The sequence below is a fragment of the Acomys minous genome, assembly GCF_964271855.1.
Source record: "Acomys minous genome assembly, chromosome: 2".
Lineage (NCBI taxonomy): Eukaryota > Metazoa > Chordata > Mammalia > Rodentia > Muridae > Acomys > Acomys minous.
The window spans coordinates 30,084,010-30,110,752 of NC_140484.1; the positions used below are offsets into that span (position 1 = coordinate 30,084,010).

The 26,743-nt window shown below is 35.7% G+C and overlaps 1 protein-coding gene across 5 annotated transcripts in view; it reads left to right on the plus strand.

Annotated features, from left to right (window-relative positions):
• The window catches only part of BRD10 (bromodomain containing 10), an 80,887-nt gene that overhangs the window by 17,622 nt on the left and 36,522 nt on the right, over positions 1-26,743 (plus strand). For 3 of the 5 annotated variants that reach the window (XM_084769726.1, XM_084769729.1, XM_084769727.1), the window contains exons 2-3: positions 8,226-8,426; positions 23,820-25,237. In XM_084769726.1, the coding sequence (XP_084625852.1) occupies positions 8,226-8,426; positions 23,820-25,237 (1,619 nt within the window). Of the gene's footprint in view, positions 1-3,249; positions 3,347-8,225; positions 8,427-23,819; positions 25,238-26,743 lie in introns of all 5 variants that reach the window. The other 2 variants (XM_084769730.1, XM_084769728.1) reach the window with 2 other exon arrangements.

Below are 26,743 nucleotides of genomic sequence, written 5' to 3' on the forward strand. Positions count from 1 at the left end.
AGGTTACTGGTTTGTAGAGAAGAGAAATGGTATAGTTCCTGTTTGTGAAATGAAAGATGAAAAAAAAAAGCCAGTTGAAATATTAGGTATTTTCTGTAGATATCAGAGTATTCAATTGCCATATCCTCTTGATTTCAATTTTGTTTGTAGCTTTTCCTAGGTTCCTGTATCTTTGTAGAACTTGTTATTTCAGGTTGGCAAAACTTGCTGAGTTCCCTGTGTGTCTTTGTGCCATTACCAAAATCTGAAAGTTTCCTGATTTTATTATCTACTATTTCAAAGCCTTATATATGCAGACATAGATTAGAGATGGATATGGATAGAGCTTGGCAGATGAGGAGAACAGCCAGGGCCAGGGAGCTAAGCTATGCACTGCTACTCAGGTGTCTTTTAGATAACACCAACATATTTGGACAATGAGTTAGTAACTTACTTAGTAATGAGCTTATTTCTGTTCTGCCTTCACTGAGACCTCTTGGATTATCCTGTGTGGCAAGGAATAGCGCCAGTCAGTAGTAAACAAAAGCAAGACGTAGATTTATTCTAAGAAAATGTGTGGTTTTAAAAACTTACAATGGTTTGTCTTTAGTTCTGGTAGTATGTTTATTTATCTGCTGCTGTTTCAGAAAATGTCCAAGGCATGGAAATGTTTAACTTGGAACAGCCTTTGCAGTTAGTTAGTTTCTACTTAAGTTGTCTTGACTTTTACTAATGATGAATGCCTTCTTTCTCAATTCTTAGCTTTAATTTTGTTCTTTCTTAATCTCTTTGGAAAATTAAAGAATTTAGGACACTTAGCAATTAAACTTTTATTCTCTGTTTTTGCATTTTTAAATTACACCTTAACTCATCTTTTTAGTATTTTTATTGTTGTTGTTGGCTTTTCCTTGTGTCTGTAGGTAATTTCTGCAATTATGTCTTTAGAACTTCCATTTCTATATTTATTCCTCTAGATACATTACTTCCCATAGCTTTACTTAACAAAAGATTTCCAGGTCAATATTTTCAGCCCTACCTGTCTTTAAAAAATAAACTGTTTCTGTCCATAGAACTTTTACTTCTTTTTGTTATTGTTGGTTTTTGTTTGCTTGTTTGTTTTTGTTTTTTAGGGACAGTGTTTCTCTGTAGCCCTGGCTGTCCTAGAACTCACTTTGTAGACCTGGTTGTCCTTGGTTTCAGAGATCTGCCTGTCTCTGCCTCCTGAGATTAAGGGTGTGCCTCACAACTGCTCAGCACAACTTTTCTAATTAGTTATACAACTGCTACCTTTAAATGTTAACTATTTCTAACCCAAAGCTCTTTGTTTTCCTTTCTGACTTTCAATTATTTTAAATTTTTGTTTATGTTGTCACTATTGTTTCAACCTGAATATTTCAGTCATCTTTGATACCTATACCTCTAATTTCATATATTCAAAGTGTCATTATGTTCATTGCTTAATCTTGATTGTTTAGTAGATACTGGAATGAATTTGAATTATATGAACGCATATCTCCCCTCTTATCTCAAAAAGTCTAAATTGTGTTAAGTTACAGTAAATGGTCTCGAGAAAAGAGTGACTAGATGGTAGTGAGATTGAGTGAAATAAAAACTGAAAAATATCCCTTTAGTTTCATAACAACATTGGGAAGAATGGTTCAAGGGAGTACGTGCAAGGCATTTGCCATGTTATAGTGGATTGAGGTATAAATGAAAGGACTAGTAGTTTAGGTTCGAATATTCTCAAGGGGAGTGACTACTTTTACTCAGACTTGGACATAATTTTATGCTAAAGGAATGCACGGAAGAAATCATGAAATACAAATATTGAAAACCTGTGCAATGATTGGTTTGGGAACAGAGACATAGTTTTCACTGAAACATTGAGACATGCCTAAATTCAGATAGTCTTAGTTTTTAAAAAACATAAATTAATGGATTTTAGTTAAGAACTACCTTACTGAGTTGTGGGTGATAGGGTGAAGCTTTTACATAATGACAGCATTAGAAGTGGCTGTTATGGAGAACAAGAGGGTGCTAAGAAGTAGACTTAGTGTAGGTTGTTGAATCCAATTGTTTATAACTAAGAAACAAACTAAACAAACTGCAAGGTTTTGTTTTCTTTCTTTCTTTCTTTCTTTCTTTCTTTCTTTCTTTCTTTCTTTCTTTCTTTCTTTCTTTTTTGGTTTTTCAAGACAAGGTTTCTCTATAGCCTGTCTGTCCTGGATTCAGTTTATAGACCAGGCTGGCCTGGAACTCACAAGATCCGCCTACCTCTGCCTCTGCTGTGCTGGGATTAAAGGCGTGCATGCAACCACACCTGGCTAGGTTTTGTTTTTTAACAGTAATGCTTAGTAGTGGAAGTTTATGAACAGAGGGGTTTTAGGCTAAGATGTAAAAGAAGCTAAATGGGGTGGAGGGGGATAGAAAAGTAATTTGGTCAAGGGAGATAAAAAAATTGTTAATGCATTTTGAATTCCAGCTTACTTACATGACTAGTGAAAAGATGCTGGAGTATGTTAGAACAAATGAAAGTCAATACAAGATACTAGTTTTTTTTGTGAGCCGAGAATTTCAAGGGGAGTAAGAATAATGACTGGAAGGAACAGCAAAAGGGAAGAAACAGTAGAAAATAAGTAACAGATTGTGATTAGTGCTTTTTTGCAGATTTTTTTATCCTGGAAAAAAAAACTTGGCTGTCAAGTAGCTTAAAAATGAAGGCAGTGGTCTCCAAACTTTTGATATTTAAAAAAATTTAATACATATTATTTGTATAAAATGATTGGTTTCACCAAGACATTGTTACTTTCTAAACTTTTATAAGGTGGCTCAAAAGAGGGAAAAAATAGTGTGTATGCTATAATATGTTTGTTTTTATAAATTGTAAGTAAGAATTTTTCTAAGCATTTTTTTTTTAAATGAGAGCATTGTAACTTGTCAAGGTCTGGTTTAACAATTAGCTGCTGAGATATTTGAAACTTTGTTTATGCTAGATTTACTTGGATACTTGGTTTTAATGATTGGTACAGTTTAGAATGCAGACAGATGTGTACATTTAGGTGGGAGAAGTGCACACTAGCTGCAGTGACTACATCGCTTATCTATCAAATGTTCCTAAGATTTTGTTGAAGTCCCTAGTAAAATTTCTTTCTTTTCTAATTTCATTCCGTTGTTCTTGAAAACTAATACTCAGGTTGTGCTATGCTGTTAGTCATCATACGCTTCTCCACATGCATTCTCCACCCTTGTATACTCTGCTCTGTGCCCCAGGAGGCTGGTTTCTAAGGACTGCATCAACTGGTCTACCTTGTCCCCTGACTTCTGATTGGGTTCAGCCAATGGAAGGCACTGACAGGAGGACTAAGAGGTAGGAGTATTTACTTTAACATCTTCCTCTTTCTTGACCTTCAGGTTGTCAGTAACTGCTCAGTCACTGTGTGGTTCTCTTCTTTAGTTACAGCTCTCTTGGTCTAATAACAATTCCCTATTCCCTTCTCTTCCTCTTTTAGACTTGGAGTGGGAATAACTCCTTGTCACAGCTGTTCCAGGAACAATTCATCATCTCTTTCTAGCTTCTCTTAACCTTGCCTGCACATTTGCAAATAGTCCCTGCACTAAACAACACTCACTGTCTTAAATGTCTTTTCTTGCTAGGACGTTGGGGCTTATAGGGTTATAGTTGCATTTCAACATTTTTTTAAATGAATGTATCAACAAAGTGAAAAATTTCATTTATAATATTAAACAGAAGGCTGGGCGGTGGTGGTACACATCTTTAATCCCAGCACTTGGGAAGCGGAGGCAGGTGAATCTCTGTGAGTTTGAGGCCAGCCTAGTCTACAAAGCGAATCCGGGACAGCCAAGGCTACACACAGAGAAACTCTGTCTCCAAAAAACAAAACAAAACAAAAACAAACAGAATATTAAACATATTAGGTAATTTTATTTCCAGGTTGTAATTGTGCAGTGTGTATGTGTGTGTGTGTGTTTATATTTATGTGTTGAGGATTAAACTCAGTGCCTTGTGCCTGCTAAAAATGATCTCTACTTTTGAGCTGTACTTCTATACAAATAGTTGTATTATTAATGACATTCACATTGCTTTTAATAATAACAATTTAACTCACGTAATCAGTTTTATGTATCAATTACATAACCTCACTTTGCTTCTTGTTAATATTTGCAGTCATTGTAAGTAGAATTTAGACTCTGAATTCTGAAATTCAGAATGGTATAGATGTTTCATGCTTTGAAAGAAGAAACCATAGAAATGATGACAAAAACTCAGTAAGTCAGTATAATTATTGCTAAATGTTTATGTATAGTTCACATTATATTATTTCAAACTACTGTCATACTGATTTCATGAAGAAATTTTCCTCATAGAAATAAAATAGCTTAATTTTTTTTAAAGGGAAGAGTTATTTTAGTGTATTTGTATGGTCTTTGATTATGTGATAGCTCCTGTTTGGGGTTAAGACTTATTTATCTTAATTTGACATTTTATTCTCTAATGAATAAAACCAAATAACATAGGGCTCCTGTTTTGGAAAAATATGCATAGAGTGGAGTTTTAAATTTTAAGTATAATTGTAACTGAAAATGTGAAACAGCTTGCTTGATTTGTATCCTTTCAAAGATATTTAAACATGCATCTACACACATATACATACACAAATATATTATATATATGTAAACTACATGTATACTGTAGTTTTGGGTCAGAAAGTACAGCCAATAAGGGTGGCGGAAAATCCTTTATATTCTTGGACCTTTCCTTCTTGTTGGGGGATAGATAGATAATTTAATTAAATTTTTTTCCATACATTTTGATCATGTTTTTCCCCTTTCCAGATCCTTTCCTCCTCCCTATACATTCAATTTTATGTTTTCCCTGTCCCCTTCTTTTAAAGAAGGAAACAAAATGAAGAAACATATACAAACACAAAACCCACACAAAAATGGAAGCCAAATATAGAAGCAAAAAACCAGTAATACAAAAAAAAATGACAAAAACAAGTTAAGAGAAAAAGTCTACAAACAGAAATATTGTGAGTTAGTTTTGTGTTGTCCAATTATTCTTAGGCATAGGGTCTACTCTGAAGTGCTAACAGGTGTCAATGCAATACTTAGTTAGCAGTGGGAGCAGTGTCTAATTTCCCTCTCAGTGCTGGGACCCTGTCTGAATTGAGCCTGTATGGGCCTTGTGTGTGTTGCCACAGTCTCTGTGAGTTCATACGTGCTTCAGTCCTGGTGTATCAGGAAGAAAACTGTTTTCTTGGAGTCCTCTGTCAGCTCTAGCTCTTACAATTCTTTTGCCTTCTATTTTACATAGATCTCTTGAATTTTGCTGGAGGATGGGGTGGGTAGACAGTTATTAAGTAAATGCTCGTCAACACGGTGTTGTGATAAGTAACATAAAAACAAAGAAACCAATATAAGGACAGAGTGAGAGGGGAGCATCACAATCAGAAAAGCCCTCTCAGATTTGGTGGCATTTGAAAGGTGGTTGAAATGATAGAACTACAATTGAGTATCTGGGAAGAGTACTTTTATGGAAGAAGAGTGGATTGCAAAGATTCTAGGGAAGTAGGTGTGTTGGTCTGAGAGTAAGTGGAGACTTTGGCCTGCAGAGAGCAAAGACTTAGAAAAACAGACAGCGTGGCCTTAAAGGAGATAAAGACCATATCACACTAGGTCTTATAAGTAATAATAACGTCAGATGTGTTCTAAGTATGAGTGGAAGATTTTAGAGGAGACAACAGTAATTACACATTCCAAGTAGGTTTTAAAAGTATTGCACAGGTTTCTGTATTGATAGAGCAGAATTTTCCTTGCCATGAAGCATTTGTAGTAATCTAGGTTAAGAGTTTGGACTCATGTATATACAAGCACATACACGTCTAGATGCCATTTATTTGTGATGTTTGTAGTTAAATATATTTTATTCAAAACCTTTTTACACTTAGCATATAATGACATCTTTTTTAGTAAGTGCGTGTACATGTATCTGGTCCTTTTAGATGGATGGATTATATTCTGTGATATGCTAATTAGTGTAATCTGAGCCATGGAGATGGCTCAGTAGGTAAAGGTCCTTGCTACCAAGTTTAATAACCAGAGGTCACTCCTTGGAACCCCCGTGGTGGAAAGAAAGAGCACTCTTAGTTATCCTCTGACCTCCACATAACTTGCCTGTGCACACAACATACAGCATACATAAGTATACAATTTTGTTAAAAGGTAGAAAGAGTATACTGACACATGAAGGTGAGCTGATCTCTGCAGGCATACTGTGACATGTATGTCCCCCAACACACAATAAATATAAAATTTTAAATTAAAATATTTTTAAAAGAAGATAACAACTGCCAGAGATAGCACAGCAGATTAGCCCAAATTCTCCATTATTAGAAAACGAATGTTTTTATTCTTTATAAAGCTACATCAGTTAGTGTTATCTCCCTGTAACAGGAAAAAACAAAAACCAGCAGTACGATAACTCAGTAGACTCTTTTCATGAGATCTGATATCAGTGAAGGTAAGATTGATAAGATATTATAATTTATAGTCACGAATTGATGTGGACACTCAAAGAATGATGGGGCTTTGCTTATATCTCACATTGTAAAGGTTTATGCTTCAGTGAACTTCTTGACAGTTTTTAGGATAGCAGGGAAATATAACCATAGCCAACATTTAATTCATACAAGTTCTTTTTTGTCTGTCTGGTTTGTTTAAACAGAGGGAATGTAGATTTTTTAAGGAACACTAATACCCAAGAGTGGGAGCGGCTCCAAGGGAGGAAAATCTTCTTATAAATTATGTAGTATTTTGAGTGATTGACTTGAGTACTGACTTGAGTTTGCCATTGTAGAAATAACATATGTGAAACTTTTAGAGGCTTTGGCTTTGTTTTTGTTTTTAAAGACGGTTTCTCTGTGTAACAGCCCTGTCTATCCTAGACTCCTTTGTAACCAGTCTGGCTTCGAACTCACAGAGATCCACCTGCCTCTACTTCCCGAGTGCTGGGATTACAGGCATGCACCTTCACAGCTGGCTGGCATATATTACAAAGGTAGAAAAAGAGAGATTTTTTAACCTGAATTTCTTTTGGGGAGCGTCATTTTTTTGAGGTAGGGTTCTCTGTGTAGCCCTGGCTGTCTTGGAACTCAATCTGTAAACCAGGCTGTCTTCGATTTCAGAGATCTGTTTGCCTCTGCCTCCCAAGTGCTGGGATTAAAGGTGTATGCCACCACCACCAGGCCTGATTTTTTTTTAAATAATTACCATTTGTATAATAAATACAGACCTAGAAATCAAGAGTTGGACTAGACTTTAAAACTTTACAAGATTAGGGTAATATATTTTTATTGACTTTTTTTTCCCCCGTTTGGCAGTACTGTAGATGAATTCTAGGGTCTTAAATTTGCTACCTCTGAGCTATATCCTTAGGACTATTGTAAATGTTTTTAGTCATTTCAAATTCATTAAGATGATTTATGAACAATTAAATCAACTGCCGAGACACTATTTTTAAGCTTTAGACTAGTAACTCAATAAGTTAATTAAAACATCTTAAAGAACACATTTGCATTGAAATTGAAGAGGAATTCTATAATTCTAAATTCTTTTTTAGAGTTTAGTCAGAAGGAGAATTTCTTTTGTTAACATATTCTCTTCCATTAGTATAATACTGTTACAGAATTAGTTAGATCACTTGGTAAAAACTTTTAAACGAACCTCTAATTCATCTACTCAGGGTCTGTTATTGCTAGGCAGCTGTTTTCCTTGGACCTTATAATTCCCTATTCTCTGTTCATGTAATATAATAAATTGTTCTATATTGTACTATCACACTTGTTAATAATTACCCTAAAGTATTTATGAACTGAAAATCATCTTTCTCAAAATGTTTTATATCATTTTCTCCTACATCAATAAGCAATATGATACCTATTATCAAAAAAGCCTTTCTATTAAAAAGTTAGTGTTTCAGTCCTTAATTTGAATGCTTTGGGCTTATATTTTTTAAAATGTAGAGGACGTACTGTCCTTCAATCGATTTTATATGAGAGAAGTTAGAATCTTGTGTGGAAAAGATAAAACTCAAACATGGCAAAAAAAGGTTTAACTAAATATTTTGTATACAGTAAGCTGAAGAAATTATGCTTAAGGTACTAGTGAAAGGGTGTGTTGCTTATCCAGAAGATTTGACCTTGTGAATTGACTTATTCTTCTCCAAGGCACTTGAGAGAAAAGACAACGATAGCAGTTACATCTGGAGGCTGTTATGGATTGGAGGAGGAGAAGGGAGCTGCATGCACGTCAGCAAGGCGTCGGTCAGCACCTCGAAGTTTGGCAGGTTTGACAAGTGGAGTGTTTGAGTCTGTAATGGTTCATGTTTTGAGACAGGAAGAACAGCTGAGAGCAAAAGAAGAAAAAAGGTAAATGTTAAAATGTTCATTCAGATTTCCAAGAACTACTTTTTAAAGAATAGCTGCATTTATATGCCAATATCATATTTCAGAGGTGTTCCATAATGCACTGTCAACAAAATATGATTTGTTAATGGATCATAATGAAATTTGTTTTCAAGTGTAGTTTAAAATTTTAAAACAATTATTTTGACACTGTACAAAAGTAATTTTATAAAAGATTTTCTAGTTTTCTAGAAATAGTCTTAAGGGAACTTGAAATTATAGCTGTCTTTATGTAGACATATTTTTAGGAGAGGATCTTACACCTTTAAATTACTACCAACTTCAGAAATAATGACATAGAAGCTGGAATGATGGCTCAGTGGTTAAAAGCACTTGCTGCTATGGCGGAGGACCTGGATTCAGTTTCCAAGTACCTACATGGTAGCCCTCAACGCTCTAACTCTACCTCCAGGGAATCAAACATCATCTCCTGGCCTCTGAGGGTACCAGGCATGCACATGATACACCATACACATAAAACAAAAAATTGAATTTAAGTTAAGAAAAGAATACCATAAATCCACCTCTGCCATTTCATTAATATTAACTTCTTGGATAATTACTTGTTTTAGACTCTTTAGAAAAGAGTCTTGTATTCAATCAGTGGCACATTTTTGTGCCCAGGAGCATAGAATCATGGCGTTATATTAACATTTTATTTCTACCAAAAGCAAAGTAGAGCCATGAGAGATAAGTAAAACTCAGATTTCTGTAATTGGCTAGTGATTTTACACCAAATCAAGTCTCAAGCTATGCCAGGGAATATTTGCTGATATAATTAGGATTTGCTAATACTATTTCAAGGCAACTTAAATCATTTTGTTGCTTTTATATTAATAAATATAACTTGCTTTGATAATTGTAGGGCTAAAACTCAGCCATGATATTTTCAGCAAGCTTACTTTTTATAGCAGTGATTAATTTGGGAAACAACTGTGAAACACATTCCTCCCCAAGCCCTTGTTCAGAGCCCCAGAGAGTTTTTCAGCTATAGGAAATAGAAATTTTTAGAAGGAATTAAAATTAACCTGACAGCAGTGCACAATTGATTGGAATGGGAGGAAACCCCATACTCCCATTTAAAAAAAAAAAAATGGAAGAAAACACCTTCATTAGTAGTTACAAAGAGCAGAAAGAGATCAAATTGTTCTGGGAAGGGTAAGCAGAACCTTATATCTTCTTTGATATAAGTTGAACAAGGGGAGACTAAAAAATGGAGCACAGCTAGGTATGGTGGTGGCATTGCCTTTAATTTCAGTATTCAGGAAGGCAGGCAGGTGGTCCACCCTCTGTGAGATCGAGGCCATCCGTACAAGGTAGTAATGACACTATACAAACAAGAAAGAAAACTTATGAGTATAATATTTTATTGAGTTGGGGTTAGCTCTCAACATGTGTAGTCAATTTGTATTCTGAGTCTCAGAAAAATAGATTGCCCATAGTCACATAGTTTTTGAGCAGCTTTTGTGCCTGTTTTATTAAGCAGTATACCATCCTGTGACTTGTAAAACAGTCAACATAGCAAAGAAGCTGTGCGTTTGAAAATGAGAGCTGAAAGGGAAGGAACAGAGAACTTGCCTAAAAATAAAGGGATTAAAATAATAACAAACATTTAAGTCCAACATTACATGTGAATATATAGTGGGAAGCTAGAAATAGTCCCAAATCATATTTTCTTTCAGCCTTACATATACTTATGTGTTCTCTTGCCACAAATAAACATAGGAGAATGCACCATGGCAGAACATGGTCCATGAAATGTTTCAGGCACCACAACACCCAACTCCCATATTTTTTAAAATTTAATTATGAGTGCTTTATTTATTCAAGATATATGTTTTTTTCCCAGAAAAATATGACTGGAAGATGCTTCTTCAAAACTTTATCCTGCCTTTCTGTTTTCAGTGTATATGAAGAAGAAATTTTTACCCCTTATGTTCAGTTGATTTTTTTTGTTTAACTACACTTTTTGTAACCTGTATAAGAAACTACTGTAAACGTAACTGGGGTTATGAAATTTTTTTCCTCTAGAAATTTCTAAGTTTCCATTTTTATGATTACATTTATTACCTAATTGAAGTTAACCTTTGTTTGTGATGTGAGAAAAGGATATAATGAATTTTTTTTCATACTGGTAACCAGTTATGACAATATCATTCATTGGGAAAACAAAAAACAACCTATTCTTTTTCCACTGAATTCTCTATGCATCTTTATTGAAATTAATTGAACATGTATTTGTGAGCCATCTAAACTCAATTATGTATAGATACACTTATTCTATTACAGCTTAATTTGATGACTATTTATTTGATACTGTTACTGAATACTATTTGAATTTATTCAAAACTTTATGTAGTAAGCTTTGAAATTAGGTAATATGAGTATTTTTATTTCAAATTTGTCTGTATTATGATCTTTACTTTTCCATGTTATTTTAGAATACTGTAAATTTCTATTTAAAACATCTGATGGGATTTTGATTAATATTGCATAGATATTACTGATTAATTTCTGCATAATTGCTTTCTTTAATTTCTCTCTGTAATATGCTATATTATAAATTGTTTTAACTTGTAATTATAGAAATTCATAATTATGTCTGTTTATTCATTCTTTCAGATTGTGCTTCATCTAATTTAAATATTACTACATACTTGTAATTTTTAAATTATGAAATTAACTCATTATTGTACAAATTAGCTGGGAATGGTGGTGTATACCTATAGCCTCAGCACTTATAAAAGGGAGGTAGGACGATCAGTAATTCAAGTCATTCTTGGCTACACAGGGAGTTTGAGGGTCAGCATGGTCTATGTCAGCTGCTGCCTCATAAAACCAAATTAGGGTTAGTGAGAAGGCTTAGTGGGCAAAGTGCTTGCTAGGCAAGCATGAGGACTCGAGTTTGATCCCTAACACCTATATAAAAAGCTGGGTGTTGCAGCACACATGCACTGCTGGGAGGCAGAAACAGGAGGATCCTCATCCCATGTCTGTGCCACCAGTTAATCTAAGCAATTGGTGAGCAAATGGGAAATCCTGCTTCAAAAAATAAGCTGGGAAGCAATAGAGGAAGACACATGATAGCAACCTCCAGCCTCATCATGCACCACCACCCCACATCTGCATATAGACATGCATGTACACATTCAGGTGCACACGCGCGTGCGCGCGCACACACACAAACACATTTTTAATTTTTAAAAAAGAAAACAACAAAGAAACGTGTATTATATCAGCACACTATATTAACTTAAGTGATACTGTATGTTGTCAGCTGTTTGGATTGATATCAGAAAAAAGCTTTCATAAAACATGTACTTAGGTAGAATATTATTTTCTCACTAGCATTTCATGTTTTTATTCAGTAAGAGACTCTTTCTCCAAAAAATGAGGTGAAGTGCCTGGTGTGATGACATATGCCTTTAATTTCAACATGTAGATAGCAGAGACAAGTAGACCTGTGAGTTCCAGTCCACCCTGGTCTACCTAGAGAGTTCCAGGACAGCAGGACTGCATAGTGAGTCCCTATAGCAGACCTATCAAGCAAACAAACAAAACCAAAAAACAGAAGAAGATGGAGCACAGTAGAAGAAAACAGTCAATATGCAACAGGCGTAATACCATACACACATGCACACACAAATAAAAATATATTGTACATATTGTTGAGGGTTTTTTTTGAGTATTTTATTGAATACTATTGCATATATGTCCATCAAGAATGTTGCCCTATAGTTTTCTTTTTTGTCGTTCTGTTTTTATCACTGTTGATATTAGAGTGAGACTGGGTTTGTAAAAATGAATTTGGAAGCATTTCTTCCCTGTTGTTTCCTGGAGTACTTTAAGGGTGTAGTTTCTGGTGCTCAAGAGGGAGTAATGAAGAAATTGTTTTGAAAGTAAGACATCTTCTATTGAGAGGTTCAACTCAAGCTAAGATAGGAGCCAAAAGAATAAAATAAATGCTTTCTGATCAGTTCCCAGAGGTCTCCATTGACTGAGCTCAAGTGCACTTGGAGGATGAAGTTGACTCTTGATACAGATAATCTATACAGCAAACAGTGGGGTAAATGTAGAGGCAAACAAAAGATATTTGTTATTACAGTATCTTTAAATTGTGCATTTGTTATAGTATCTTTAAATTGCTCATATCTAAGCTGGGCGTGGTGGTGCACACCTTTAATCCCAGCACTGGGGGGGCAGAGGCAGGCGGATCTCTCTGTGTTTGAGGCCAGCTTGGTCTACAAAGTGAGTCCAGGGCAGCCAAGGCTACACAGAGAAACCCTATCTCGGGAAAAAAAAATTGTGCATGTCTAAAATTAATTATGAATGTACAGGCTTACTTCTTAAGACTCAGTGTTGCTATAGCCGCTCCCCCCCCCCTTTTGATGAATGATATTACCATCTATTGAATTATGCAGGTTAGAAGCCTGGATTTCATCCTGGAAATGGTCGAATTTCTTGCATGCATTTCAAATGCACCCAGAGATTCTGACAGTTTATATCCCAAGTATCTTTGCTGTCTGTCTGTGTCTCCTGTTCATCCCTCACTTTGAGTGTGTTTCTTAATTGGTTTGACAGTATTCGTGTTCTACTCATTCTACTGTGTTTTGCACATTAAAACTATATTGAGGACTAGGGATATAGCTGAGCTGTAAGATTTATAGTCAGCTGTGTTTAGGAAAACGCTGACAAGACAGCAGGCAATTTGTCTAGCTGGTGTAGAGAGGGCCTTTTGATTTAGAAAACATCAATATTATAAGTCAAAGACTTAAAAAATTGAGTTAGATCTAGTTAACTTATGGTTTCTAAAATAATCTTGATACTACTATCCCAGCCACATCATTTTATTTCCAGTGGTGGCCTTGAACCATTTAAGGAACAAAATTATTTTGTAGACCTTATTTATTGAACAAAAACATATTTAATACTTAAAAAAATAAAGTTTGTTACAAGGCTATATTGGCTCTTACATAGATTCTGTTAGTCTGGAATTTAATTGTTTCTTTGTGTGTTCATTTGTTTTAGTTTCTTTGTCTTTTAGAACAAGTGCTGAGATCTCAGGCATACACCATCTTATTCAGTGTAGAGTATGACATTATCAGCTAGTTTGATACCTTAATTGTGTTAAAAATCTCATGATTTCTTTTTATAAAACTTAATGTTTGGATTACCAGAAATTATATCCTTTAATATTCATTGTTTCACATGTCTGTATAAACTCGTCTTTTGATGTGGAAATCACCATAATTAAAGCAATAAGTGTGTTCTACATATTTGTAAAACAAAAATTCTGACTTTATAATCCGTTTTCAAATTTTCTGACCAAAAAAAAGCTATAACGTTTGACACCTATCATCACCCTGCATTTTTTATAGCTTTCCAGCCTTTTGCTAATTTCTCATACATATCTTGACATTCCAGGCCAAATGCCAAAAATTTTATATTTTCATACCCATTCACATTTAAGGTGAAGGCATGTGACCAAGTATATATTTCTTGGGTGGAACTGTATAGACACAACATGAAGCCACAGTCTGAGAAGGAGACTATATGTTTTGGCAGAGGTGGTGGTAGTAAGAATTTCTGATTATTCTAGGTTTTTATTTTCAGAGGTGTGAAATACTATTTGAAATATAATTTTCCTGGAGAAGTACATAGATATAGTTCAGGTTACTTTGTAGCTTTCTTTTAAATTTGTGTCTTTGACCCTACACAGAGCTTTTGTCAGTTCCCTACTAAACTTCTTAAATTCCCTTTTTTGTTTTAACTTTAAGATTCTGTTATTAGCAGAGAAATTAAAAACCTGGATGATAAATTTGATATGAGTGGTTAATATTCCTAAAATATAATATATATTACTCATTTTAAAATGTAAATGCCTTAGCTTCCCTTTGTCATGCCTTCTGTTTGCTTACATTGTAGTGTTTCCTTAATGGATTAGTTTAATTGAAGCTTCTGTGTTTTAACTACATTGCAAACTCTTGAGGAGGGGGTGGGGGACCTACATTTTTTTTCTTCTTTATAATAAACATTCACTATGTTTATAAAAGTGAGGGTACTTTCAAATGTGAGATATATATATATATAAAGTTACTTACCACTAGCAATGTTCTTTCTACATTATGCATAGTTAAAATAACATGTTTTTAGTTAGAATTTCTGTTACATTTCATACAATAACAGGTAAATAATGTTTCTAGGCCTGTAAGAAACAACATTTAAAAAATGAGAGTGTATTAGATAAAAGAAACAAGGGCCCATTTTTTTGTTCATTTGATTTTTAGTGAGTGATTATGGGTTTTATGAATCTTAGTCTTTCAATATTTCTGCAAACAGAAAGCTTAGTATCATGAGTTAACATTCTAAAACCATGTGCTGCTCTCACTTCTTTATTTGTGTGTGTGTGTGAGAGAGAGACAGAGACAGACACACACACGTGGGGGGGGGGGGAGAGAGAGAGAGAGAGAGCGCATGAGCATGAGAGTGCTCTGCATGTACACCTGCATGCCAGAGGAAGGTATCATATTCCATTATAGATGGTTGTGAGCCACCATGTGGTTGCTGGGAATTGAACTCGAGACCGCTGGAAGAACAGCCAGTGTTCTCACCCATTGAGCCCTCCTTGCTTTTGTTCTACTACGGTGCCTTTAAATGAATTTTGCAGAACTGATTTTAAAGTCTGTCTTTATTAGGAAAATGTGGTTAGCTTCTATCTGTCTGTTGGTCTGTCTGTCTGTCTGTCTGTCTGTCTCCATCTCTCCTCCTCTTAATTTTATTTGAGACAGAGTCTCAATTATGTGCCCTTAACTGATCTTACTTTTACTATGTAGACCATGCTGGTCTTGACCGCACAGAATGTACCTGTTTCTGCTTCCCTGGTACTGTTATTAAAGGTATAAGCTACAATGTTTAAAAAGGAGGAGGAGGAGGAAAGAAAGAAAAAAGGAGGGACTAGAGAGATGGTTCTAGTAAGAGCCCTGGCTGCTCCTGTAAAGGACCCAGGTTCAATTCTCAGAACCCAAATGGAGGCTCATAACCCTCTGTAACCTTAGTTCTAGATATGTATTTCCCTCTTCTGTCTTCCATAGGCGCTAGGCACACGTGTGATGCCATACAAACAGGCAAGACACTCTACATACAAGATAAATTTAAAATTGGTAGATTTTATTCATTATCTTTAGAGCTCTAGATACTAAAGCTCTCCCATTCCCTGCTGACCACATTGTTGAGAATCAGTTGAAAGACTCCACAGCCGTGTTTTCACAGGACTGTTTTAAACCTGAATGTGGTGTTCAACTGTCACTCCAACACTCTGGGAGACAAGCAGGAAGAATACTGCAAGGTCAAGGCTAGCGGATATACAGTGAGCTCCAGGCCAATCTGAGCTGCATAAGTGAACCCTATCTTCAACAAATAAGCAAAAACCTAAAGCAACCATGTACTTTCCCCCCTTTACCCCTCTGTAGTAAACTCAGAGTCTGGGACTAGATTCTAGCATCCGCTCCTGAAAAATACAGCCCATGAGGAGTAGCATTGTGAGCAATGTCCTTCCCTTAAGTAACTTGACATAGTGCACAGAGAGTTGGCAACATCATGTTTCAACTGCATGGCAGCTCTTCTAGACCTGGCCTAACGGAATGTAAATATTATATAATTGCTTAATTTTCTTCCAAGAGTAACCCAATTGATGCTAACTTTAGCCTGCCAAGTAAATACTCAAACTCTTTTACACTGACCTGCTGTGGAATTTTGAAGTCATCTTTTCACAATGCTATGTGTGTTCTTTAGTTTCTCCATTAAGTGAATAGTTTCAGAAATTACCATCTCACTAACCTAGTGGCCAAAGGTTCTTTAACACTACTTTAGACAAAAACAGCTCTTTTTTATCATCTGCCTAAATTTCTTCTTTCATTCTCTTCCTAATCACTACGAGTTGTTTTTCTTTCTATAGCTTCAGAAACGTAATTTTTCTTTATCAAAACAGAGTAATTCATTGATATTAGTTATTTATGTATTTCCTTCAGGATCCCATGATTCCCTTTGGTTCTCTTTCTCTACTTGGGCTTTATTATTATTGTCACTATTACTTTTTTTTTTTCCAGAGCTGAAGACCAAACCCAAGGCCTTGCACTTGCTAGGCAAGCGTTCTATCACTGAGCTAAATCCCCAACCCTTATTTATTTATTTATTTATTTATTTATTTATTTATTTATTATCATTTATTCTAGTATTTGATGTTCCCTCATAGGAGTTAGCATACTGGGTTCAAATTTTTAAAAAAAAATGTTTAACTTAAAGAAATGCTCATCCTCGTTAGGCATCAGAGAAATGCAAATCAAAACGACACTGAGATTCCATCTTACACCCATCAGAATGGCTAAGATCAAAAACTCAAATGACACCACATGTTGGCGAGGATGTGGAGAGAGAGGAACACTCCTTCACTGCTGGTGGGAATGCAAACTAGTACAACCACTTTGGAAAGCTATCTGGCGTTTTCTCAGAAAAATGGGAATAGGGCTTCCTCAAGACCCAGCTATCCCACTCCTTGGAATATACCCAGAAAATGCTCGAACACACAACAGGGACATATGCTCAACCATGTTCATAGCTGCTTTATACACAATAGCCAGAACATGGAAACAGCCTAAGTGTCCCTCAGTAGAAGAATGGACTAAGAAATTATGGTACATTTACACTATGGAGTATTACTCAGCTATTAAAAATGAGGAATTCCCGAAATTTGTGGACAAATGGATTGACCTAGAAATTATCATAATGAGTGAGTTCACCCAGAAGCAAAAAGAGACAAACGGTATATACTCACTTATATCAAAACACTAGTCCAAGGGATACGTCCCATGAAAAACCTTACTTACCAAGAAAGTGGGTCAGAGGAGAGGACATCCTATTGAGACTTTAGGCGAGAGTAGCATGGAAGAATGGGGAAATAACAGGACCCACAGGGTCCTGGAAACCTACAAGAAGAACTTTATGACAGGCAGATCTGGGTCCTGGGGTCCTCCTCAAACTAAGGCACCAGCCAAGGAGAAATAGGCAGTAAACTTCGAACCCCTACCAAGACCTAGCCGACGAACACGATATTCTCCACTGTTGAGTGGAGAGTGAGATCTGATTCTCACGTGAACTCTGGTGCCCCTTTTCTGACCATGTCCCCTGGATGGGGAGGCCTGGTGGCACTCAGAAGAAGGATAGCAAGTTACCAAGAAGAGACTCAATAATCTTAGAGCATACATAGGGGGAAGAAGTCTCCCTCAATCACAGACATAGGGGAAGGGAGAAGGGGGGAAGTGGGAGGGAGGGAGGAATGGGAGGAAACAGGGGAAGGGCTAACAATCAAGATGTAATATGAATAAATTAATTAAAAAAATAAACTTAAAAAAAAATGTTTAATGGCCCAGAATTTGATATTTTTAAGCTTTGAAGTAAAATATCACAAATGAAAAATTCCACACCTGATGAAATTTACACTCAAAATTTAAAAGTTTATATGGGCTGAATTCAGTGCACAGGTTCATTAAAATGCTGCATTATGCATAAAACTACCTTTAGTCGACATGTATATGATATGTGGAACATAAATTAATTTTATGTGTAAATTTGGATTCCATCTGCAATATACTTTATTTTATGTATATACAAAAACTATGAAATCTAAAATCTTTGGTCCTAAACAATTCTAGTAGAGATACTTAGACTGTGAATTCATTCTTTGGGTAAAAAAAAAAAACAAGGCATTATACATTTTTATTTTAAATTACATTTTTCATTTATTTTTATTTTGTGTGTATGATATTTTGCTTCCATGTATGTGCGCACTATACATCTGCCTGGTGCCTGTGGAGGCCAGAAGAGGGCGTCTGGTCTCTTGGAACTGGAGCTACAGACATTTGGGAACTGCCATGTGGGTGCTGGGAACTGAACCTAGGTTATCTGCAAGATCAGCAAGTGTTCCTAATTGCTCAGCCATTTCTCCAACCTTGATTTTTTTTTTTAAAGTTGATTGAGGCATGAATTCCATACCATATAGGTGTAATACAGAGGACAGCTTATCTACTGAGCCATGCCCCAGGCTTTTACATTTTGATTTTAAAATAGAAATCTATCATAAATGTTAAATTTTGTTTGTGTGTGCAGTTACATAGAGATGATCCCTAGGCTTAGTATCTGAGAAGTTTTTCTAGCTACCAATTGGTCTTACAATGAGTTTATAGTCAAAAGTTAGAATGAAAAACTTCATCAAACAGACAAACATAGTAAGTAAACCACCTCTTTTTGGTGTTTGATATTCTAACAGATACAGGATCTTACAACGAACTTTTTAAGCTCTTAATTAAATTTTATGGGAAACGACTCAAAAATCTTTTGTATCGTTAACAGCAGAATTTTGAAGAGGAAATTCTGTTTGTCTTAACTTAAAAGTCTAGAAAAACTTCATTATTGGCAAAAACAAATAGAATTTATACTTTGAATTAGATATATAGTATCTTCAAGTGACCTGGCTTATCTTTATGTTCTAAGATTTTGATTTAAGATTTTTTTTCAGTTTGTGGACTATAAAGTCATATTGCACTGCCATGGCTTTTAATAAAATGAAACTGTGTTATCATACCTCATCCTTAAGTCCTGCATTTAGAGTTACCTACGTTATCACTTAGCTCTTTCCTGCAGTCATTTTCACATTGTCAAATAAATTCTTATATCCCTGTTTCTTACCTTTTTTAGTGTGTAGCCTGTATGGAAAAGAATGCTTAGTCCTATTTCAACTACTGCCCTTGGTCAAAAACTTGCATGTTCTACTCTGTCTCGATTCTGACCGCTTCTTCCTTATCTTTTGTTTTGTTATTTTATTGTTGTTTCTATGTTTTGTTTTTTGAGAAAGAATCTCACTGTGTAACCCTGGCTGTCCTAGAATAGATCAGGCTGGCCTTGAACTCACAAAGATCCACATGCCTGTGTCTCCCTTGTGCTGTGATTAAAGGCATCTACCATTATGCCCTGCCTATATGGTTTTGTTGTTGTTGTTGTTGTTGTTGTTGTTAATAATTTAGCCATCTTGTTTTTACCACCAAACTAAACATTACTTTTTATTAATATATTTACTAATATGGCTAACAGTTTATTTCTATTTTGTATTTTATAATTTCTGTCTATGATCAGTTTTTCTTAATTAAATATATTCCATTAAAGTGTTTTTCTCTGCATTTCACATTCACTGATCTTTTCTTGCTATCTCTGATTGCCATTAATCCCATTTAGTGTGTACTTTTTTATCTCAAACATTTTAATTTTCATTTGCAAAATTTCAATTTGGTTTGTTTTTGTTTTGTCTGGCCTTTTGTTTGTTTGTGTGGTTGGTTGGTTGGGTTTTTTTTAGTCAAGACAGGGTTTCTCTCTGTAGCCCTGCCTGTCCTGGAACTCACTCTAAAGTATCGGCTGGCCTCAAATTCAGAGGTCTGCTTGCCTCTGGCTCCCCAGGGCTGGGATTATAGGTGTGCACCATCACTACCATCTGGCATTGTGTTGTTGTTTGTTTGTTTGTTTGTTTGTTTTAAATATGTTCCAGGTTAAGTAAATTTTGTTTTTACTATTGTTTAATTTTGTTTTCTATGTTTGAGTCCAGGCACTATGTATCTTTGGCTAGCCTGGAACTCACTATCATAAACCAGACTGGATTTGGACTTGTAGCAATTCACCTGCTCCTGTCTTCAAGTACTAGGATTACAGGCTTGTGCCACACACACCTAGTTTAAGAGAACTTCTTGGCCATGCAAAAAAACAGTTTGAATAACTATCACAATGTTTGTTGGTTCTAACATCAGTATCATTTCTGAATATGTTTTGGTTGGTTTTTAAATTTTATTCTTTGAGAATTTCATACTATGTAGTTTGATTATATACCCCCTTTCCTCTCTCTAACCCCTCCCAAACTTACCTCTATTATCTTCTCCCTGATGTTTGTGTCAATCCTTTCTTTTCAAAATAACTACTACGTCCAGTTTCTGTTGCACATAGACTTCTGGGCATGCCAACAGCCAGTGGAGCATAGCCAACTTACCAGGGGCCACACTCTTAAAGAAAACTGACTCTGCCTCCCAGAGGAGCCATCACTTGTCAGTAGTTCATCAATTATGGGTGGGGGTCATGAATCCTTTTGCCTCCATGCTACCATGTTGACTATCTCTATCTTGTGTGGGTCTTATGCCAGCAGCCATAACTGCTGTGAGTTCATGAGTACAGTATTCCTGTCATCCTGTCCTCCCTATCCCTTGGCTCTTAACATCACTCTTTCCAACCCAACCCCTCTTTCACAGTGGTCTCTGAGTATTAGGATGGGATTGTGATATAGTCTCCTAATTGTGACTGAGCATTCTGTTGATTAACACATGTTCTCTACATTTTTACTAGTTGTGAGTTGCTGTTTGCCATCTATCCACTGCACATCTCTGATGAGGTCTGATAGCTGTACTAATCTGTGGGGAAAGAAAAAGATGGACTTAGAAGGCAGTTTGATTGACTGTTCATTTAGCCAAATAATTGTAGGCTCATTCTTAGGGTCTTTGAGTTTCCCAACCATGGGTCCTTGGCCAAATTGGCAGTACTGGGCATGCACTTTTCTCCTGTAGAACACGTTTTACTAAACTCAACCAGAAAGTGATTGCTTATCCCAATGAGCATGTCTTACCATAATGGTTTTTATTAGAGCTCACAGGATTCTCTGCAGGGTGAGACTGTTGACTCTTTTTACCTAACAGCCTACATTGTACCTTTCAGCACTATGAAGGGCAGAGGAAGAGAGGAACCTTTGTGCTCAGTACCAACTTGATTTCTCCATGTCCCATGACCTATGTGTGTGGTGTCTTCAGCAATAAGAGTCTTATCATTAATTTCTAGTAGGCAATCAAGAACAGTGTGAATAGCCTATACTGCTTTGAGGATTTCTGGGATACTCTGACCAACAACTTGAGGGGAGGTATCACATACCTGGCACTGGGCTTTTTATTTGGCAATGTGTGGCTTTGTGAAGAAGCAAAATTACCTGTGTAGGGTAACAAATTAAATGCTTATAAAATGGGTTTCCATGTGGCTTTTTCAAATATCCCTAGTGCTAATTATAGACAGTGTATGCCTCTTGACAATCTTTGTTTTTGGCTAAATTGAGCTAAATTAAGCTGCCTTCATTCTCTTGGTCAAAGTTTAACATATTCTGTAGCCTCCTTATTTTTCTTAGTGTGTCGTTTCTTCTGGACAATTATTAAGCGTTCATGTTGCAGGAGATGGGGAATAACTGCACTCTGAATGGTGGGTGCTTTGTTCTTGGGCTTCTAACTATTGTTTAAGGTTCTGACAACATACCATGAGTCTGACAAGTTTATGGAGTCTGTCAGCTCTTTGGGGCCTAACCTGCTAAGGCCTAGTTGTATTTGTCAGTTGAGGAATATGTTTTCTCCTTTTTTTCTTCCAATAATTAAGTCTAAACCTCTTAGATTGGCATCTTAATTAAAGGGAGTAGCAATTTATTCTGTTTTGTCCTTGAGACATAGTATCATGACACTTTGAAATTTTAATATATTTGTTATTTGTTCTTGTTGTACCTGCATATAGTGTGTATTCGTTGTTAAGGACCACTTCTGGGAGCTGAGTCTTTCCTTCCGTTCTGGAGGTCAAATTCAGGTCATCAGGCATGGCAACAATTGGCTTTACATTCTGAGCCATCTTGCCTCAACAGCTGAATTTTGTTAATATTTAATATTTTTTAGATAGCCAAATACATGTACATACTAAATCACTAATGGAGATATCTGTATTAATCTTATTTAATTAACTGAAATTATAAAATAAGATTACATTTTTAATATAAGTGAGATAATAGTATAGACTCTTAGCAAAAAACATAAAATACGATTATTCTATAAAAGAAAAAAAAACTCGTTATTTGTCAGTGTAGTTTTTTAAAACTGTATTCATCCTGAAAGATTACAGATGCTGAAACTCAGAATTAATTTTTCCTGTCTATGTTTTGGCATTTTCTGACTGCTTTCTACATTCTCCTTTCTAGTCTCTTGTAATCATTATTTGACTTGATCCTTCCATTAGATTGAATTTTTATTTTCTACACATGAATGAAAACTTGTAACTTCTGTCTTTCTGATTATGGTTTATTTCACTTACATAATGATTTTCAGATATGTCCATATTGCTAATGACAAATTAATTCTTTAACACCTGAGTAATACCCCATTTTATGTACATTACCACATTTTCCTTACCTTTTGATATGTGATAGACATCTTGGCTCATTTTATATTTGTCCAGTAATATAATTTAGTTTTTGTGCTTGTGGTATATATACATGTGTCTGTGGGTGTGGGTGTGTTCATGTATATGCAGGTGCATATGTGTGTGGAGAGACTCGAGTTCAGCATCAGCTGTCTTCCTCTGTCACTCTCCACCTTATTTTTTCAGACAGGACTGTCCAGTCAGTTAACTTCTGGGATCCGCCTATCCAGTCAGTTAACTTCTGGGATTCACCTATCTCTATAACTTTGTACCCTCACCCGCTTCTACATGCACACAAATGCTGGGCTCATAGCTGCATACCACTGTGCCTAGCTTTTGCATGGATGCTGGGATATAAACATGCTTATACAGCAGGCATTTTACTAGTGGAGCCATATCTCTTTCCCCTACAGTTTTTTATAGTTCTGTTTTTGTCGTCCAATAAAGCTTCATGTAACACTGATAAGCATATAACTTTTGCTTAAATTATTATTGTTGTTGTTTACTATAACTTTATTCTCTCTTTGAGTTAGTGTTTCTCATATGCCAGGTTGGTCTTATATTCACAATATAGCCAAAAATGCCGTTGATCATCCAGTTTTTATGCAGTGCTCGGCATCAAACCCAGAGCTGCTTACATGCTAGACAGACACTCTACAAACTGTCTACACCCCAGCCCCATTACTATAATTCTCTAGAAATGAAATAATGTGATAAAAATAAACATTTTATAGCTTTTATATGAAGTCATAATATAGAAATAACTATATTCAAAATTCACTGTTTTATTAGCTAAAGTACATATATGTGGTAAGTTAAAGAATTTCACCCTGGAGATGTTAGGGATAGTTCTCCATCTGTGGAACTGGAGCTGAGGGTGCAACGGTATATGTATTTCCTTACGGGGATTGATAGGAAACATACTTTTAATGGGGCACTTTTTACTGATGTGGAAAACTAGAACAGGTGTCTTAATAACTGAAGGTAAATATATTAAAATTTCATTGTTTTATGCTGCTCTCTTTAAGTAATGTACTGTTAAATTTTGTTTAGGCTTCGGGAACAAGAAAGAAAAGAGGCAGAAGAAGCTTGCCAAAAGGAAGTAGAAGAGTGGGAAAGAAGGCTCCTTGCTCAAGCAGCTCCAGCCTGTATGGAGAACATGTGGGAAATTCCAGCCATTGGGCATTTCCTTTGTTTAGCCCAACAGATTCTAAACTTGCCAGAAATTGTCTTTTATGAACTGGAACGCTGTCTTCTGATGCCTCAGTGTAATGCCTTTCTGTCTAAAATAATGACTTCTCTCCTGAGCCCTCCCCATCGCCGGCCTACCTTACACCGAAGACCCACTTTGCCTTATAGGACTTGGGAAGCAGTGCTGAGACAGAAAGTGCAGCAGTGGTACACTGCTGTAGGACAAACTGAAAATCCTGATAACTGTGCTGAAAAACTTGGCTTGTGTCCTCAGTTTTTTAAGGTTCTTGGAGAAGTTAATCCATTGGAAGAAAAACCTTTTCATGAGCTACCTTTCTACCAAAAAGTATGGCTTCTTAAGGGACTTTGTGACTTTGTATATGAAACGCAGAAAGAAGTTCAAGATGCTGTGCTGGGGCAGCCTATTCATGAGTGCAGGGAAGTTATCCTTGGTTATGATTATCTGGAGAACGCTTACGTGCATTTTCCACAGTTCTGTGGTGCAGATGTACGGATCTATAAACAAAGACCCTTTCAGGCCCCAGAATTTCCAGTTCCACCCATTAAAGTAAAAAGAGTACCTCGGATTAAACTGGAGAAATTTAAGTGTGACTATGTGAGTACAAGTAATGGAGAACACAGATGTCATAGAGAAGGTGTGCACTCGACATTGAAGAAGGAGCAGGAAATTGATTTTGATCCAGCCTGTTGTCCTGCTAAAATGAACTTTGATAGTCATGACATCTCTGTTGAAATGGAAGTGAAATCCATCTGTGACATTAAAATTCACAGGCCCTGTGAAATTGAAAAAATTGATTGTTGTAAAGAAAATTTGCAGAAACCTAGAAGCCCAGGAGAAGTTACTGGCTTTGGAGAGCCACTCAGTCCAGGTGAAATAAGGTTTATAGAAAACCAGGAAAAATGTGGTGAAGTTTCCAAAGTAAAGACAGAACCCAGTCCATTAAGAGAAAATGCTCTGAAATCTTGCCAAATTCATGTAAATGGAAGTCACATTGATCACCCAGACATTACCTGCCGCAAAGTTGTAAGGGATATATTGTTAGAACACTCACTACAGAGCAACAAAAAACTCAAAATAAGCAAAATGAGGGCGAAAAAAAAGAAAAAGAAGAAAAAGAAATTGAAAGATGTTTTGAATGAAAATTTACAAAGAAAGCGTGAAAGTCTTCATTCTCTTGCCTTCAAGTCTTACAAACCTGAGATCCAGAATAAATTACTGATTATCAAAAAGAAAGGAAAACATAAGAAGCACAAGTCTGGTAAGCTGACGTACTGGGCAGATATATTTAGGTGTAATTCAGATTCTCAGTGATGCATCATGGGAGCTCTTTCTGAAAGAATGAAATACATGTGTGTGCTTATGTGTGTGAGGGTCAAGTTTTGTTTCATACGATTAAAAACCCAGGACAGGAGAGACTTTTACATACTAATAAAAAAAAGTATAATACATTTGAATAAATCTCAGTTTGACATATTTGAATATTTTTGTATTTTTCCCTGTAAATGATGTGTCTCATCACTTACATTAAGTGATTGGTTTTTCTTCCAAGCTTAAGACAACACAAGTAGAGCAGCTCATTTCTTTTTCTAGAGTAATATATTATTTACTTGAATCTGAACTTATTCCCCATATCACATTTTTTAAGTACTTTGTTTTCACTGTGTATTTCACATCTAGAAAAAATTGAACCTGCGAATTGTGTCAAACTAATAAAATATAAAATATAAAGCATATACTTAGGAAAGGATTTGCAATTATATCTTTTGCCCAAATTAAATGCCCTATGTATTTGCCAGCAGCCTGTTTGAACATCAAAAGTTCTATGCTTTTCATATTATCTGTCTTAATCAGTTTATGTCTCATTTACCATAGGATAGACATATGGTCAGTTTATTAAAAAATAAAAATTTTTGCTTGATGGAGGAAAAAATAAGAATTGCTTACCAAAATGAGTTGTGGTTCCAATATCATTATGAGTTTCATTTTTAGTCCTTCTCAAAGCCACATAGTAATTAAATGAGCAGAAATTTGCTACTGAGTTGTCAAATGAGAGAGTGAGTTTGTAGTTATTTAAATCATTAAATAGAAGTCAGTATGTTCTAAAACATGTATGTAATGAAGCATTGCTAAAGAGTAGAGCAGAGAGGTGATTTAGCAGGTAAAAGCTCTTGCCACCAACCCTGATGACCTGCATTCTAACACACACACACACACACACACAAAGTTTTTAAAGTAGTTGTAGTACAATGTTTACTACCAAAGCCAGGCCTAGCTTGTTGGACTAAAACTTCAAAAGTAATCCATATTGACTTAGTTTTTTAAAGTAACTTTCATTAACAAACCTTTGGTATGAAAATTTTCAAAGAACCTGGGAAGGTCTTTATGCTCTGGCTTTCAAGTCTTATAAATATGATATGTAATGGTATTACATCAGATGTTATAAGGATTAAGCATTTGTTTTACTCATTTCAGGCCACTTATTTTGTACATTTTTTATTAGGTGTTGAACAGCATGGCCTTTTATAGTTGTGTTTCTAGCATGTTTGAGTGCAGTGCTTTCTCATATGTTTTAGAAAGTGAGCTCCATATTTATAGATTTGACAAGGTTTCTTCTTATTCTTAGTATAAATTCATAGTGCATTTCTGGGAAACTCCTACCACATTTGTTTTGAAATTTAGAAATCTTCAGATTTTATAGGAATATTATGATGTAATTAATATTTGTAAAGTAACATCCCCAGTAGGGACTTGTGGGTGGTTAGAG